General features: G+C 37.6%; 1 protein-coding gene across 1 annotated transcript; it reads right to left on the bottom strand.

Annotated features, from left to right (window-relative positions):
- Positions 1 to 2,846: 2,846 nt before the first annotated feature.
- adgrl4 (adhesion G protein-coupled receptor L4) lies at positions 2,847 to 16,535 on the bottom strand. Its single transcript, XM_061033696.1, has 16 exons — positions 16,407 to 16,535; positions 15,850 to 15,999; positions 12,726 to 12,875; positions 11,735 to 11,884; positions 11,316 to 11,386; positions 10,491 to 10,658; positions 9,981 to 10,164; positions 9,674 to 9,787; positions 8,774 to 8,973; positions 7,006 to 7,185; positions 5,498 to 5,701; positions 4,925 to 5,145; positions 4,310 to 4,376; positions 4,062 to 4,153; positions 3,722 to 3,890; positions 2,847 to 3,262 (listed from the first exon to the last, which is right to left on the bottom strand). Exons 1-16 carry the CDS (start codon positions 16,450 to 16,452, stop codon positions 3,200 to 3,202), a joined length of 2,229 nt encoding a protein of 742 aa, XP_060889679.1. The 5' UTR covers positions 16,453 to 16,535; the 3' UTR covers positions 2,847 to 3,199.
- Positions 16,536 to 18,272: the final 1,737 nt, after the last annotated feature.

Raw genomic sequence — 18,272 nt, 5'->3', positions numbered from 1 at the left:
AAATATATATATAACAACTGTGGCCTGTTACATCTTTGTACTGTGCTAGGAAAATGATTTTACACCACCAAGAGGAAATCTTTATAATTGCCAGTCACTGTGTGCTTTTTTTTATAAAATAGAAATAAAAGCATGGCCCTTTTTGCATACATATTCAAATGAAAGCCTGATTTTTAATCACTCAGAAAATGAGTGATTAAAACAGCTGAATAAACCCAATGGGATCAACATCTATCCCCTCAATGTAATGCAGTCGTGTGTTTAAAGGAAGATCCCTTTACTTTTTAAATATCACTTTAAAGTTTGCTGGTCTAATAAGGTAAACAGTCTGTCTCTTGGCATCATAACCATGTTATCCTGACCACAACAAGGTCAAACGGTGTGGGGACTCTTTGCTCTCTATGCCATTTTTCATTTAAAGACTGCCACACAGACCAAATGCCTTCTTCAATAGCCATGATTGTATGTGCTGATTGAGGATGACATTCAACACCAATCATATCAAGAGTCTGTTCTTACCTTCTTTTAGAGGTTATGTTCAGATTGCACAATGGAGGAGGGCCTTGTGTAACCACATTTAAAGAAGTTATCTCAGATATGTTCCCTCCTTTTATTCAGTTAACTGAGATTGTCTGTATGTCACTTCAGGATCAGCCAGCAGAGGGCTCTAGTATCACATTTTTGTAATAAATTGTGTAGAGCAACTTGCATTGTTTTAAATGTTGCAGCACAAGGAGAGACAATAATATGCACATTAAAAATCATTTAGCTTCAGACATATCCTAATTTTACTATTAGTAAAACTTTTGTCAGCTAAACCCAGTACTTTCACATCCAAGTTTAGGATTTCACTCCATTTTCTTCAGTATTCTGCCAGGGTGAACTGCTGTTTGAATCAAAGAGAGATATAAACAGTCCAGCAACCAAAGCTGGACTGTTTATATCAGGTGCCATAACATTGTTTGAACAGAAGCATGAGTTACCCAATGTAAAATGTAGGCACAATTAATTCAGTATAATATGAAGGAAATAACCAAATTCAAACACAAAGTAAACAGCAACAACAACATACTTTTGAGGATACCTCAGCTGTGAGAACTATGTGATAAAGCAGATACTTCCAAAAGGTAGTTCTTTTCTGGAAAGCATTACACAACACCTGCACTAGCCAACAGCTGCCTTTGTTTTGGATCAACAAGTGACCATATATAATTAGTAAACAAGTTGTTGTTGATTCGACAGGTGTGCACCATGTATTGGATTGAGTCCATTGTCTGTAACAAATGGACTCAAACCTGATACAAATCATGCCCTAGTGCAACAGAACAGAAAGATGACAAAGACGAGTCAGTTAACTATATTGCAATTCAAATCTGACCATAGAGGTATTCACACGGGCAGATATGATTTTTTTTATATTCCTGTTTTAGACAGATTTCATAACTGTACAAAACCACAGACACATTCACATGAGAGTCTCCGTAGATAATAGTAGCCGAGGATACTCGACAATTAAGCTTACCTTCAGCCCAAGTCGCTTTACTCCATTGCTATTGCATTTAGGCAGTCCTCTTCTTCATCCTCCTTGAGGAAGTCATCACTCTCCATGTTTAGAATCCCAGCTATGTCCTTCACTAAGTTTGTAATTGGCATGCATTAGCATTAGTATGTTGACGTTATCCCGCCACACACTCAAACGAGACGTCATCATTACCTGTGTTCTGAAACGTCATCACGCAAATTCCGAGTTAACAGGTGTTTTTTTTTTTTAGTTAAATACAATCTTTTTTTTTTGTTTTAATAAAGGAGAGGGGCTTAGATTTTGTATAAGACTGAGAACAGCAACTGAGAACAAAATCTTAAAATGCTCAAAGATTTTCTACAGTCAGACTGACAGCATCTAGCCTTTTATAAAAAGTATTATTTACTGTTTGTTCACATTTGTTGATCAGAGCATTCACAACAATCACTCAAACTGAGGAGGGGAGATGCATCCAAACCATAGATTTAAAGAATGGACAGCAGAACACCTTTCCTCGGGTGAAGCTTCTTTTTACAGTCTATGGGTGAAGCTAAAGGAAATAGAGCTCCCTCTGGTGACTTGCTGCAGTATAGGTCATAAACCCTACCTCCTCTTTGTTAATAAATGGGAGATGGGTAAAACTATAAAATCAAAATGCCCATAAGATCAGAGCAGAATTTTTAATGTTGTCATGAGTTAATATCATATAACTTAGTGTTCAAGTCATCTTCTTTTGAGAATTTTCTTTTTAAATTAGTTATTTCATGCTATAAAAGGTATTAAACGCTATGATTGACAGCTCTGTAGATGACTGCTGCTCCTTTGGCTGTGTGCACCAGGCTAGTGGAGTACAGGAGAAACAGCAAAGAGACACAAAATGAACACAAACACTAGTCATTGAACTTCCTTGACCCCAAATATCTGCTTCAAACCAAAAAAAGGAATTTGTTCTGCTGTGGACTTTACTGACCTATGATCCCCCTGGGAGGGATCTTTGCCATTTTATCAGGAAGTTCAATGTGTTAGTGGAAGCAGCGTGACGTCAATACCGCAACTCTTCCAGGTGATCCCTTCTATGCAGACTGTGCGTCCAAATTCGCAATATGTCAGTGCTCATCACAAGTTTATTTTAGCGTCATCCCTGTCCAATGAGACAAGGCTGACAGTGTAATTCTCATTGTGTCCACTAGATGGGGTAATTGGCCTACTAAACTGTCAAATACCAGCATTAATTTACTGTACACTCAGTTGTATTATTTTCAGAAATGCATAAAAGAAAACCAATTATTTTGTACATAAGAAAAGGGAGCTGCAGAGAAATGTGTCAGTTTGCCAAATTTGTTCTTTTAATAATTTACAAATACATTTCAAACACAAAGAAAGGTACAAAGACAGCAGACTGTTGTTATGTTTTGTAATGGTGATACTTGAATAAGCATGAAATCAAATGTAAAATTGTACAGAGAGATCCTGAACACATAACAAAATATGTATAGATGATGGCAGTCTTATAAAAGGAAAAACAACATGTTTAGATAATACAAGTGCTATGTGTATTCATTTATTTCATATCTGTTCTGAGCAATTCCTCCTACATCATTTTGAGAAAACAAAAAGCATGAGTCACAGGATATTGTTGAGATGTGGTGCTGACTATTATTCAGATGATGCATTTATTCATCTCAGGCATTCAAAACAGCAAGGCACGTTTTTGAAGAGCCTGTAGTACTCCTCCTGGATCTGGGGCAACAGACAAAAGAATATAGCATTACGATGAAAATATGATATTCTTATAATGTAATACAACCAAATAATACATGTCGTTGTTTTAATACAGTATAATCAGTGATGCAGTGTCACTCTGAAGATTCACATAAGAACCGATAGTTGCGATGAGAGAAATTATGATGGTCTGCTTTGTTACTTGAAAATTTCAATTTTATGAATATTTACACTTATAAAGCTTTAAGCGTTCATATTTTAGTTTCTAATGCACTATATTTTGTTTCAGCATCACATTTCCTTGAAACCTCTCCCAGGAAAATTTAATGTAAACAACACATAAACATGGTTTTAAATTTGCATCATTAAAAATAAATCATCCGACAACTATTAAAGTTCATATTTGAGTAAGTCTGACCTTATTATAATACTATGCATGAGGAAATTTAGCAGTACCAAATATAAATAAAACAATACCTTTCTAGACAGGACACAGAGGAAGATGAAGATGAACATCCCCTGGAAGGCGTTGGTGATCGTGAACAGATAGGCAGTGAGGGTGGTCTCATTGAGGATATGCAGCACGCCAAACGTCCAGGTGGCTCCCAGGACGAACAGCAGAGCCAACGCACCACGGGCACACGACCTAAGTGTGAAAACACGAGTGTTGATGAACTCAATACGACTTTTTTTCTTTTAAATAGGAAACAGCAGTGACACCACATGATACCATAATAATCCACCAGATAAGGAATTCACAACTCCATTTGAAAACACTCCTTTAACCTTCTCAAAAAACCGCACAAAACAATCCTACCTGATGTTTTCATAGTGGCTGATTTCAGGCTTTTTCACAGCAGTGTGTCGGTACACTTTGTAGATGATTACAATGAAAGCCAAGAGATTAACCTTTGGTGGAGACCGACCAAAACAAACAGGACGAAAAACAAACAAACACCAGCAATTGAATATTTATCTTTGAAAACAATCCCTATTTGATGATTCAAATTAACACTTGGACTGTTATTTTGGGGATGATATTAAAAAAAAAAACCCTGATCTTACCAGAATGATCAAACATGCGGGCCCAATGAAGCTCCATATGAAGTGGTTTTCTGTGCTCAGCCAACACCTGTAATAACATAGAAAGTGTTTTATGATATGGACTGATTTAAGATCTCTTTGTTGCAATAATCTCTCCTCCAGCAGAAGCAATAAAGTCAATATAATCCATGTTTATACTCTAATCTAGCCTAATCTTAATTATATCCACATTGTATGGGCAAGTATATACCCCTCTTATCTAACAATAACAAAAACAACTGCTCAGAGTTATGAATGATCAGCACTTTTCTGCATAACCTCAATCTTTTAATTAGATTTTGCATTAATAAACAAGAGACTCACTTTTTCTGTGCTCTGTATGCAAAGTCTCCTTTAACACTGAGGCAGTTATTACTTTACTCTCTACACAGCCTTTTAAGCATCTTCTGCTCTCTTCATGTCCCTGCAGGCCAAATGTAATCTCTGTCCCCTTTATTTTTTTTATAATGAATGTCATTTGTTTATCTTTCCTCCCCGAAAAAGACTGAATTAAGTTTGAAAAGAGGTCTTTGTAAAACCCTTTGTCCTCACAAAACTATGTAAAAAAAAAAAAAAGAAGCTAAATTTCCCACTTACACTTTATCAGTCCCGTAATACTTGGAGCCAAGTGTTGCTGAGATGGCTACAACAACGGCCGGGCTCCCGTAGCCAAAGATGTAAAAGTTACGGTGCAGGAAGCCTTTGTTGTAGATGACGCCAACCACGATTAAGTAGAGATGGATGCCCTCGATGCACATCCAGGCAAAGGCTGCGAGGAAGAAATAGTGCAGCAGCCCGGCAATAACAGAGCAAAAAAGCTGCCAAGGGTGACAAAAGAAGAGAGAAGGAGAGAGAGAGAGAGACACCGATTTTACAAGTTAATCATGTGCAAAAAAAAATAAAGCAGGTTTTATTGCCCTTCACTTGAGATATATATTTTTAAATTCCTGCCTTTTGTGTTTATTTGTTTGTCTGTTCGGCCTTTTTATTAGAGACGATTATTTCTGCTTTTACATAATACATTATATAGGAATAAAAGAGCACCATATTATCCCATGTACTCAACTCAAATCACAATAATGTTTCATAAACAACATGGCAGAGTGGTGGGTCAGACACACACATCTATGCATACAAAGATGATTTCCCTTTGTGTCGCCCACAGCTCACCTTGTGTGTGTTCATGTTAATCCCCACCAGGAAGATGAACTCAGCCATGAAGAGGCTGCAGCACAGGTTCTTGTGGATGGTGGTCCTGGTGCTCTGGATCTCGCTGAAGAACCAGAAGGTGAAGATGCACATGGACAGACAGATGAGGGAGATGATCATCCCCAGCTGGGTGATCCGGGTCAGGATGGTATGGTGGGCCACCAGCTGAGAAGCAAATGGAAAGGGAGGTGTTTCATTCACAGTTTCATGCTGTACTGAAGTTGTAATTTGTTGTGTTTTTTTTCTGCTTGGCATCATTTGATGTTACATGGGTACAGAGTTCTAGTTGTGATGTGTCAGATATTGACCAAGTGATGTTTCATTTAAAGGCTGGAAAACTGCTCTTATTCTTTTGCTTGATCTTTCTTCATGTTGGGGGGACAAATTTTATTCTTTGTAACAAACATTCCTCCCTCGTTTCATTTTTCCCAACTCTAAAAATGTCCCTCAACAATGAAGGTAGAAAATCAAGACATTTGGGGGCACTGCTCAATAAATCAATGGGGAGTGTATCTTTAAAAGTTGTGGGTGGATTTCTCTAAGAGTTTTGGTTGCCAGTCGATATGTGTTGTGAGTCACCTTGCCTACAGGAGCTGCTGACCCTGACAAGAGTTTCTCGCTTTTTTTTTGTTTTGTTTCTGTGGGAGACTTTTTGTGCTACACAAAATGCTGTCTTGCAGCTTTTTTGGAAAAAATGTTACCTGAGTAGAACTTTAACACTTGTAAGGCTTGGTACAAAAAAAGAAGGAAAGTGCAGCTTGCACAGTGCTGTCAGTCAGCCCCTTCAACACAGAACACAGGAAAAACAAGCGCACACAGAGGGACATCATATTTGTGTCGCGTCTAAAGTATAATGAAATATACACAGTAGGTTAGAATTTTACCGTCTTATAAGCATTTCTATATTTTCTCAACAAAGACTTTTAATAATGCAGAAGAATTGACAGATTACGGACTACCAAAATTATCCTCTGTCTAAAAGGATCTGCAGTGACAAAAAAAAACCCAATTTGAACAAGATGCATCGATGAAGAATTGTTTTACCATGATAGTGTGAATATATTTCATAATAAGAAGGTCAAATAAATATGTGACAGCAGTAGTATTTGACTTGATAGTTAAAAAACCTCTCACTGGATGATTTAATTACTTGACTACACGAGTGTCCTCAGTATGCTTGTTTTTATACAAAACAATCTTCATAGTTAGAAATGTAAAGCTTAAATTTCTCTATCTCTTTCTAAATAAATCATTTTCTGAGTATGAAAAATGCAAAAAACCAAGATGTCGCTACAATCATTATTGGAGAATCAAGGTACAAGGTCGAGCTCTTGCCCTCATTGAAAATACATTTGTTCACCATAGACCTTAAATCATTTGAATAAATAATTCAAAGCCCCAATGGATAAACTCCAAAGACGAAACACCTTTGCACTGTTATCATTGTATTTTAATGTCTGACCACTCACATTTGCTCGCCCGGAGGACATGAGGATGGCAAAGTGTGTGAGGTGACTGCAGGAGCAGGTGGTGGCGTTGCTGTTGAAGTGGACCGCCTTGCAGCCGTGAGTAGCCCAGCGGCCCTGCAGACTGTCGGGCTCGTACTCCCAGAAGGCGCACTTGGTCACATCAGCTTTAGTGTCGATGGGCTGCGGGGAAGACAGAGGGACAAGGAAGCAGTTCACTGAGCTGTTTTCATTAGTTTTTTTTTGGTCCTGTCCTGCTTTGATAGCGCACCACCAGGGGGTTCAAACACATCGTGCAGGTACATCAAAAAATAACATTATTTTTTAATCCATCCAAAGACTGACTGCATCATGTTTTTATAATTTTTTAGATACTTTGTTTGAAATGATAAATACACTTACTGTTATTTATTTACATGAACTTAATTTTTTAAGGGTAATTTGATTTATTTTTATCTGCTTTCTTATCATTTTAATGGTCTCACAACTTTAAAGCTTAAACAAAATAAAAAACAAACTAACTATTATGCTTTCTTTTGGCCAAACTGAACATCATGGGGCACAACGTGCATCAATGTGTGTGGGTGGCAGCCCATTGTATCTTTGTAGTAAAGGAATATTATTGGGATGTACAAATGTACAGTCTGAAATTCTCAAAGGGTTATTTGTTTATCATTCAAATTCACACAATCATGTTGAAGCAACATTTACAGATTTTAAATTAATTCGACTGAGCAACTGGTCTTGCTTCATAAACAAATATATTTAAATATGGTCTATTGTGTTTTGTTGGTTTCACTTTTGTTTTCTAAATTGGCTTTACATTATTATTATTTTTAGATTAGTACCTTTTTAAATATCTATTTTTCTTTCAAATAAATATGTGCAAAGAGTGCCAAAAAAATAATGACCAGGTTCAAGTAAGAAAAAAATCACAGAGAAAAAAGTACCGCGCCAGCAGAAAGAGGAGCCAAAATTATTGATTGTTGCTCTTTCAAGGCAATTTACGGAGGACTTTTGCCGCTCAATATAAATCAACACCTCCTTGTTAGGCAAAAGTCTCGAGGGCCCGACAAAAATAATGATTTCTCTTTCTCATACATTTTAATTATCTTAAAAGACAACAACAGTACATTAACTTTTAGGGTTATTTCCCTTATTACTCGCTTTCCTCCATCATCTGTTCTTTGTTTCTCTTTCATTTTCTCTTCACTGAACGGTCACTGCAGAAATACAGCCATCCAAATGTTAATTTTCACACCCTTCACTTTACACACCTCCCGCACGACTTTTCAGGAACTTGTTGGCTTACTGCTGGAGCCAATCTGGATGTAAGGAAACTGTTTCTCATGTAGGAGTGACTTGAAGAATATGAAAAAGGTTCTGATGTTTCAAACTGACCATGATCCTAATGGAGGCCATTGTTGATATCTGAATCTTAAATGATAGAAAAAAAGGGTGCAGTAAGTTCAATCTAGGGGAGGAAAACCTTCATCTAGATTGCATTTAGAATTGTCAAAAAACGGGAAAACATTTGAATACGAAAGGCGGTACTTAAGTGTTATGATCACTTTTTAATCATGTCTGTAGGGAAATCAATAAGGGAGAAAAAAGAAAGATACACCCGCTATTATTAGGTCAATATATTCAAGAAACACCTCTCTGGTCTCTGCAGCAGCATATATTGTGAAGGTCTTCATACTGTAAAGAGTGCAAAAAAAAACAAAAAAAACCCAATCTAGCCAGCCTCAGCACTTTGCTCGGTCTTTACCTCGTTGTGTCTCAGAGTAAAGGTGACATGGTCAAGTTGGTAAACGTCAGCAGGTTTGACGGCTGCTGCTATGACTTGGGAGTTGACAGTGATTTCCCCTGTTCCTGCATAGCGCGAGTAGTCGGTGACACCCGGGTCGCTGCTCGGTTTCAGGATGTCATTGAGGCTGTCATATCGCACAAACACCACCGACACACTTCCTGATAGACAAAAAAAAAAAAGTTTAACAAAGACAGAAGGGAGTCAAACTTTAGTTTGTGGTTAATCAACCTTTGGGATAAGTTAAACCACTCAATTAGTTTTGTCTATTAGACTGAAATGGACCGTACAGAGTGCAGAACTGACCAAATACAAAGTATATACAGAACAACTTACAACAATGACAGTTACTTCAAGGTCAAAATTCAACAGTTCATTAAGCAGACACTTTTATCAAAAGCGACATACATCAGAGAGTAAGTCATTCTACATCAACAATATTTTAAGACAGATTTATATTTTTCTGCATGCAATAGTGTTTTAAGATGGAGAAACAAGTTTGATATGTTTTAAATATAAACAGGACTTCTGGCACTCAAATATGACAGACATGCTGTTTGAGAATTGCAGATAGTGGGATGCATGACTTGTCCCAAAAAAATGTTTTATTGCTCAGTTTTATTACTCAGCTTTATTAACGTGAATTTGAAAGTATATCACGCAAAAAAGGCTTTACAGCATTACATTCTGATATGTAGAAACGAATTGAATCATTATTTCATTTGGCCTAAGATATATGTGGCATGTGGGAACATGCGAAAAAAAAAATAACATTCAGATGGTCACAACTTTGATACAGCTTCTTTTTTTCCATTTTTTTTTTCATTTTACCATCCTCTAAATAAGGTAAGGCTACTTTACCGTTTCTGTCCTCCTCTGCTCTCAATTTTGGAGTCAGAGTTATCTGATCCCCGGCCATGGAGGCAGACAGTTTGGCTTTTGTGTGACGGACATCAAATGTGAAGAGTTTCAATTCTGTGGTTTTAGGAAGAAAATCCAAAACATGGAGAAATGAAAAAGAATGACAAAGGCAGTTATCCAAAGCGTCACATTCTTGAACACAGGTGGAAATAAATGGCAGAATGATTTAATATAACTTCAGATTGTATGTTATTAATAATAATAATAATAATAATAATAATAATAATTATAATAATAATAATCCCACCCATTTCAGGGGCTTTGATTTGCAGCTCAGTGGGAGTTTTGTACTTCTTGGCAAGTGTCAGCGCACTTTCTTCAACAGTATGCAGCAGCTTGGTGATGGTATGCTCCCGACGCTCTTCTTTCATTCTGCTCCAAGCCACCAGCTCATCCTTCTCCACCAAGTTATTTACTGCTTTCACTAATTTCTGTTGAAAAGCAGAATTTTCAGTGTGACATGTGTATAAAACTACAGCATGCAACATATGCCTGTTCTGCATGATTTGAGTTAACGATCCTTCAAATATCATGGAAAATGTATATATCTAATGGCATTATATATCGACACATTAAAACATCTGCTATCATTTTCTAAATAAAAGCGCTGAGGACTTTGCAGGACTGTATAGTACGTATTAAACTGATTGTTTGGGGTTTCTTCCCCCCCACGCCAAAGACCAGTTCAAAGCCTAACTGCAGTTCAGTCAGAACTCCTAATGTTGAAAGAGAAACACAAATAGTACACAAAGATTACTGTAAGAGTTGAGTTGACGAGGGATGGTTTGACAGTGTAATCAGCCAGTGTTGATGCAGACTGACTCAAGGCCTCAATGTATGCGATCACTTCCACAGAGGTGAGCTCTCCGGACGTCTGCTTAGCAATTTCCTTCAGTACACTCTGCGGATCTGTGAGGTTTTTCATCTAGGATCGGGGAGAAAGAATTTCCATTTTAGTATCTCAGAGAGAAAGACGACTTAAAGGCATCACATTTCTGCATGATTTCTCAAATACATATTCACTGTAGATTAATATTTGTTTGATTGAGACTTTACTAGACTAAACTGGATTAAACATTTACTTACTGCAGGTTGACTTTCATTTTAAGGCTTGTGAGTCTATGTTTATTTATGTATAATTTGGGAACCTAACCAAATAAATATTTTATTTCTTCTTCCTTCTCCAGTACCCAGATGAACGATCCTGGATGAAAGCCGGTGCATGATTACACTTCTACAAATATTCTACAGGGAAATACACACTGACACACAAATCCACAAAGCAGCTATTAATCAGAGAAGAAACAACACTTACAGCCATTGATCGCAGGTGTTCTATGAGTCAAAGACTTTAGATGGCTAAATTTAAAAGACCGCCATAAATCACTTCTGCTAAAGATGATGCAACAGAAGGTTTAAGAAGGCTGTTACTGCATTTGTGGCTAATCCTTGTTACTGTACAACCTGCCTCAACCTTGTTTATTTCATGTTAATATTCTTTCCTTCCAACAGAGGGCAGTGTCATCATATGTATATTTTTACCCCATCTGCTTGAAAATCCAAAAGAGGGGGGGGAACTTACATATTCAAGTGTTTTGTTGACTGTCTGCGTGATGCACCTGATGTTGTCATGGCAGAATTTTTGGGGATGATCTGCAAAACAACAATCACCAAAAGTGTCTCTTTGATTGCTTATTTCTTACATAGTTCCAGCTGGATAATGCAGGTTACAGTAAAGTCTGAACAGTATGAAACTTGCACTTGGATAACATCACATATAGCTGTCTTTGTGATAAGCATTGCAAAAAACATCAAAAAATTGAAGATTGCACCGTTTACTTGATGTATTGCATAATAGATTCATCTCTGAAAAAATGTGTAAAAATGGCTAGTCCGGTGTTGTGTGTGGGCAAAAAAAAAAAAAAGAGAGATGAGGAAAGATGCATGTTTTTGGATGTAAGTATCAGTGCAAGTGTGTTGCTCTTCCATCCTCATACCCACCTTTACATCTTGCTCCTCTCCCTGGATGAAAGTGGTTCGAGCCTGAAGTTGGGATGTAATCACGCTGACAAGTGCAATAGAAAGATCCATTCGTATTATGGCAGTGTGAGTTTGGTCCACAGACCTGTCCAGACTTGCATTCGTCAACATCTGAAACATGCAAATGAAGAGTTCAGCAGGAATGTAAGATAAAAACAGATGATTAAGGTGACAATCTCAACATCACTAATGGCAAAATATACAAACATACTCGTAATTTTACTGTATTTCTACCACAAAGTTAGTGACAATGAGACTAAGAGTAAAGGAAAGATAAGTATTCATATTCAAAGAAATAAAGAGTATGGTGTTAGTATTCCAACATATAACAATTATTATTGACCGTGGGAGAGAATCGGCATGCTTGAATGCATGTTACACATCTGGATATTCACAAATCAGCATCTAAGATCAACCACATTCTTCTTTTGCTGCATTAAATGGAGCGTGCCGCCCAGAAGCCAGCAGGCACACTCTGTGGAACAGCATGGGTTAAAGGTGCTTCTCTTCTGTTGCAAATGAAGCAAAAGATCTCAGGTGTTGACTAAGAATAGCAGATGGGAAGGAAGTGAAAGGCCAAGGGAAAAATCCCCTCCAACATGTTAATCCTCCACATTACAGTGAGTGAGGAAACTACTCACACACACGAAACAAGTATGAAACATACACACACACACCACTCACACACCTACTCTCACATACACACACACTTACACACTTACATGCACGCACACGCACACACACACACACACACACACACACACACACACACACACACACACAATCCTGATGCCCTCACAGCTGTATTGTATCTCTGTCAAAACGCTCACACATATACAGTATATATGAACGGTCATCTGTCAGTACAGTTTATAATGTGTAACTGCTCAGCACAGCGTGTGACCTAAACACATTGTTTTTGCCAATTTATAATTCTGAGTGATGGCTTTACCGATACATTCGGTGCCATCATTGGGCTGGAACTGGTCCAGTCCTGTTGATGTGTATCCAGAAACACATGTACAGTAGTAGCTGCCTGCTGTGTTGGTGCAGATTCCCCTGTCCCCACAGATATCGGTCACATTCTGGCACTCGTTGTCATCTAGGGAAAACATGAGGAGGGAGAGTCAACAGGATAAGTTGCTTGAGAAATAAAATTAGAAACACAAAACAGGCTTAAGATCGTTTGGTGTCTTGACAGAAAACCATTAAGTAAAAAAGTAATACAAATATATAGTATAAATAAAATAAAAATAAAAATATTTACATAAATAAAAATACTGCATATACATACATGGGATATATGAATGAATGAATGAAACTTTTATTGCCCAGAGGGGAATTTGCCTTGCACCGCGTGCATAAAAACACAATACAAAAAACATATACAGAACGTCACATATAAAAAAAAAACATTAAAGCATCACATGATTAAATGAGGAATTTCAGTAGTAAGTTAAATAAAGTGCAGAGTGCCGAGTTCATACTGTATAATCAGAGCTTATTAAGCAGCTGAATACTGTATAGTACAAAGGATGTAGTGCCTCTTTTGGTATTGATATTGATAATATCAATACCAAATTTTAAACGCGATTCATCTCAAAATTTCAATAATAGTCACGGATCAAAAACTTAATAAAAACAGCTAAAATACAATATTCAACTGTTATATAATCAAATGTTTTTGTTTTTTTTTCTGTGCTGATGAAAAAATTCCAACATTTCCTATTAGGCCTTTCACGAATAATGCCTACACCCGTATTAATCAGCAGCTGCTCTGAATGTGTTTCTTCTCTTGGTCAAAATGCTGAATGCCTTGTGGTTGCTCTGCTATGTCCTTTTTCAAAAATGGATTTCTTTCCTTTGTTTTTAAGCTGATCATTATATTAAATAACCTGGCTATCTGGAAGCCCCTGCATTTTGCACGTTAATCCTCAACATTTTACCAGCGAGTTATCTCTGCTTGATTAAAGAAAACATTGCCAAATAACAGAACTAGCATGACACACTGGAAGCAACTCCTCTAAAAATATACATCAGAGGTAGTATTTTCAGGAGCAATGACTAATTCGACTTATTTCTTGAGTAATAATTGAATTTTCTTGTGTTTATCTGTTTATGTCCAGACATCTAATATGCCAACATCATAGTAGGATATGTTAGATCCGTTCCTTTTGAGGAAGTGTGGTTCCTGGCTTTGAGTAAATGGTCACACAAATATTGACATGGACTATCCTCTGAAGTAAGTTAATGTTCGAGAATAACCAAAGTTAATCTTAAATTTTGGGTCCTGGTGTTACTTGGTTAGGTTCAGTTGTGGTCTTGACTAAGTGAGTTGAGTTTTGATTAAAGCCTTTGCTGGCCAAAACTCAGGTTGTTATCGTTGGTGTTTCTAAACTGTTGTTTGCCTGGTTTCGATTTTGAGAAACTCAAATTACTTGGAATTTATTTCATGTTTTGCCCAGGTTTAAAAAGCACCAGAATTACACCATTTTGCTGAGGATGCTGTTGCAGCCCACAGAGTGCTATAGAAAGTGCTGGTCCAGCTTCCGTCTCCGGTCTCCAGTTTATTGGAAATGACCTGCTAAAACTTTCCATTGTTGTTTCCACATGTCTAGGTATGATGCACGCCGTGCTCTTCCTCTCTTCTGTACTTTTTGCACAAAAGCTGTCCGGGAAGGGAAATCCTCTGCTCTGATGTGGGAGGTGACTGTATCCAAAGGGGAAATACCTCCATAACACACAGGACCCTTGAGCCATCATAGTTGCACAAACATCTCATCTACTTATTTTATGGCTCACTTTCATGTCTTGGTTTTATCTTACATTGTATATGTGGTATCTGAGCCTTTTGTCACTTTTGTCACCACCAGCTTCTGTCATCTTTTTTTCCTACTATCTATTTTTAAATGTATTTTTATCGCCTCACTTAAAAAGGTTCTGTTCTAACTCATTGTACAATCTCTGACATTAACATTATGTCAGCTCTTTTTGGAGTTTGATTTTTCTACACCAAAGAAATATATTCATATTAAAACCCAGTTATACGTATTGACTCTATAAACACGTTTGTTAGATTTTAAAAAAAAAAATATTCTTTCACTTTTGGCCCTTTTAAGATAAGAGCTGCACTCCTATTGTGATCAGGTTTGGTCAGGAAACAGAAAGGGTTCCAGGAATTCTAAACAGAAACATAACAGGAGTAACAATGCAGACTAAGAGGTCACGCTCGCCACTCAACATGTTACTCATAAAACTGCTTTGTAAAGACATCTTTATATCGCAGAGTTTTCCCAGTGAATTACTGTCGGCAAAGTAACCTTGCAAATTGTAGTTGGCAATACAAACATTTTCAAGTTCAAAATTTGAACCATTGTTGGTCAAACTAATACAAAATAGTGTGATGGAATCAATCAACTGAATGTGTGCACTATGGAGTTTTGGTGGTGAAATTTGAAAGTTGGAGAAGAGAAAAAATTCTATCCTTTATTTTCTGAACTAAATAGTAAAATTTTACTCAAAGAAAAAATGGGTCCTTGGAACACTGTTTGGAGCTTAAAAGCTACCAGGAGAGTTACGGTTTCACTCTTGCGGGCCCCCCACCACAACTTCTGGCATATCACAGAATCTGTACATTTCTCCAACTTTCAAATTTCAAAACTACGTAGTGCACCTTTAAGCTAAAAAGCTTGACAAGCAATTGCCCAGATTTTAGAATGAACACTGTACAGAAACATGCAGATGAGTGTCGACCCAACACTACTGACAGTGATGTGTCTGTATGTGTCTCTTTGAATTTTGATATGCTGTTCTCATGCCAGATTCAAAACTTCTGCACATTTAGTGCCTGAGATATTTAAAAAGCTCCTTTCCTGGTTTTTTTAGAGAATCAAAAAAATGTTCAAGAAGCCATAAACGTTCAAGCGGTGCTTCTGTCTGCTTATGAAGAGCAATAACAAACCACAAAGGCTTCCTAAAATAGCCAACGCTGCCATGCCAGCTCCACACAAAGCTGTTTATACTGTTGCATCATTTCAAACAGTACTTGACATATACAATTTTATATTTATATTTACCATTGCAAAACGTAGTTCCATCTCCAGTGTATCCTTGGTTACAGAAGCAGGCATTGTTTGATCCGTTCAGGACCTTGCATGTTGCCAGTTGGTGACAAGAATCACAAATGTCAGAGAGGCTGCATGGGTCCATCACGCTGAAGAGCCATGCTGTGGAGACACAAGAGTGTGTAAGTTTAATTTATTCCGTGAAAGTTATATTCCAAACCCAGGTGGGATGCTGCTGCTTGTTTAAGCAAGTGTGGCATAGGTGAAAATTGCATCTTTATCCCTGGCTGTGTTAACCTGCTTCTCATCTGACCACATGGGATCCAACGAAAAAAACATGATAACCAGTAGATACAAGTAGAGAAGCAACACAAACTTTCTGTAATCAATGAAAAAAATCACATTGTCTATTATATTTAAAAAAATATCATTGTTTCTTTTTTTTTTAGAAAAACAACGGCCCCGTTAATTAACTCAAACCCTTCTTAATATGGAGGCTCCACAAATACAGCTACATAATCTTCCCTCAAAGACACCTGCCATGTCAGACAAGAGATAAGCTCACGTACCTGTCAAAACTACAAGTTTCATTGGTGACTTGAGCAAAGACTCCATACTTGCGCTGGCTCAGGATGATACTTTTAGCACAGACTGTGGTGGGCTGGCTAGTGACGTAGGCCATTTCCTTGCATCAGCTTTCCTGTTTCCCTAAACCAGGCCCTTCCTGTCCTGATCTTTAATCTGCTTTTGAAAAACAAGCAGCCAGGTCACTCCACCAACCATAAACATAATATACCAACCACCCTTTTTTGATATGGTTTCACTACTACAACAAATATAAAAAGACGTGCAGTTAACTGCAGTCTGTCCTTTTTCTGTTTCAGTGTTGATATACTGTGACTGATGTCTGATGCCATTTTGGAAGCCTCCATGCCATTGTTCTCAGTTGAACACGTACAGTAGGCTATGTAAACACAGGCCAAAACAACACCGACCCACCACACGGAAGGACGACCCCCTCCCTTCCGGAGGTCCGTACACAAAATCTCACATACAAACGAACACACAAAAACACACATTCCAGTCCTGTTCATCTTCAATTAGCCATTTCTTTGTTTTGTTTTTCAGACAGATGCCTTCATATACATGTGCCATGTTTTGAATTAAGCAGGGGATACAGCCCCTTTGGTTTATATTCTGAATAAAGTGAGGTGATTCTTTAGTATGGTGTGTGATGTTGACAGGGGAAACTTACTGCTGATTTTTAAATGATTAAAACTTTACCTTATTGGGTCATATATAGTATCTATTGTTCACAAATTGTAAAAAATTAAATGAAATTGAAATAACACATGTTTTAGGTATAAGTCTGGTCTTAAAAATAGCTATGTTTTACTCTTTTCACTTTTAAACCCACTGTTCACACGAGAGTTTCCTCTAATGAATTGATCTATCAGAGATACTGTGTGCCATTTATAAAATCGTTAAAACATTGTGCTGTGTGCAATTGTTCTCATTTCTATGCAAGTGCCTTATAAAGATAGGGCATTTCTATCAACATGGATATATAAACAGCCTTTTAAGACCCTTTGTGCTGCAGTTATATATTGAGTGTGCCTTTGTAGATAAGTGAGAAGAAAAAAAAACACATTTTTGTTTGGTTTCTTTGCAACCTGCCATGGACTAATGACCCTATTCTCTGTGAGGGAAATGAGCAGGGCTGGGTGCTTTTAGCTTTTGTCGCTGGGTTACTGACCCATAAAAATGTTGCATATAGTCGTGAGAAGCATCTTGCCATACTGGCACATGCAAGTATTAGGATTTTCACCCATTTCAAGTTCAGAAACGTACAGGTTTGCTGCTATACCACCCCTCCAAATAATATCAGCACTCTGAATTGTAGTTTGAAAGTAGATCTTAACTGAAAGGGGCCGTTAGCAAACAGGTGAATTCAAATGTGAAACTGTGACAATAGCACACATGGAGAAGTAGCCATTCAGGTGTAACTGAAGCCTTTTAAAACGGTCTTCCACTTTTTGCACACAAACACATTCATTGATGAATAGTTTCACTTGGAAGATAAGTTCTTTGTTGACTGCATTGCAATCTGAGGAGGAGGTTTGAATTGCTTAGGCAAGGCGTTCAGTTTAGTGCTGAGAAAGGCAGCTGCTTTGAATGACAACATTAGAACTGCACTGCATTACTGTCCTGGGAAAGTGCTGGGTGAAAACCACTTCTGAATGTCTCGCTCTGACACTCTCCTTAGAGTAAGGAAGGAAGTGATGTTGTCTCGAACAAACCTGGACTGATTGCACCCTTCCTCCTCCGCCTTTTAGTCTCAGAAAATCTCTCATTTAGGGCGAAATCCGTAAAGCTTTAGCTGGAGCTTGATTTCTCCACAATGACATTGTTAAAAAAAAAGACACCTAAGAGAA

This window comes from Labrus mixtus, chromosome 3, assembly GCF_963584025.1.
Source record: "Labrus mixtus chromosome 3, fLabMix1.1, whole genome shotgun sequence".
Lineage (NCBI taxonomy): Eukaryota > Metazoa > Chordata > Actinopteri > Labriformes > Labridae > Labrus > Labrus mixtus.
This window is presented reverse-complemented; position numbering and strand designations above follow the sequence as displayed.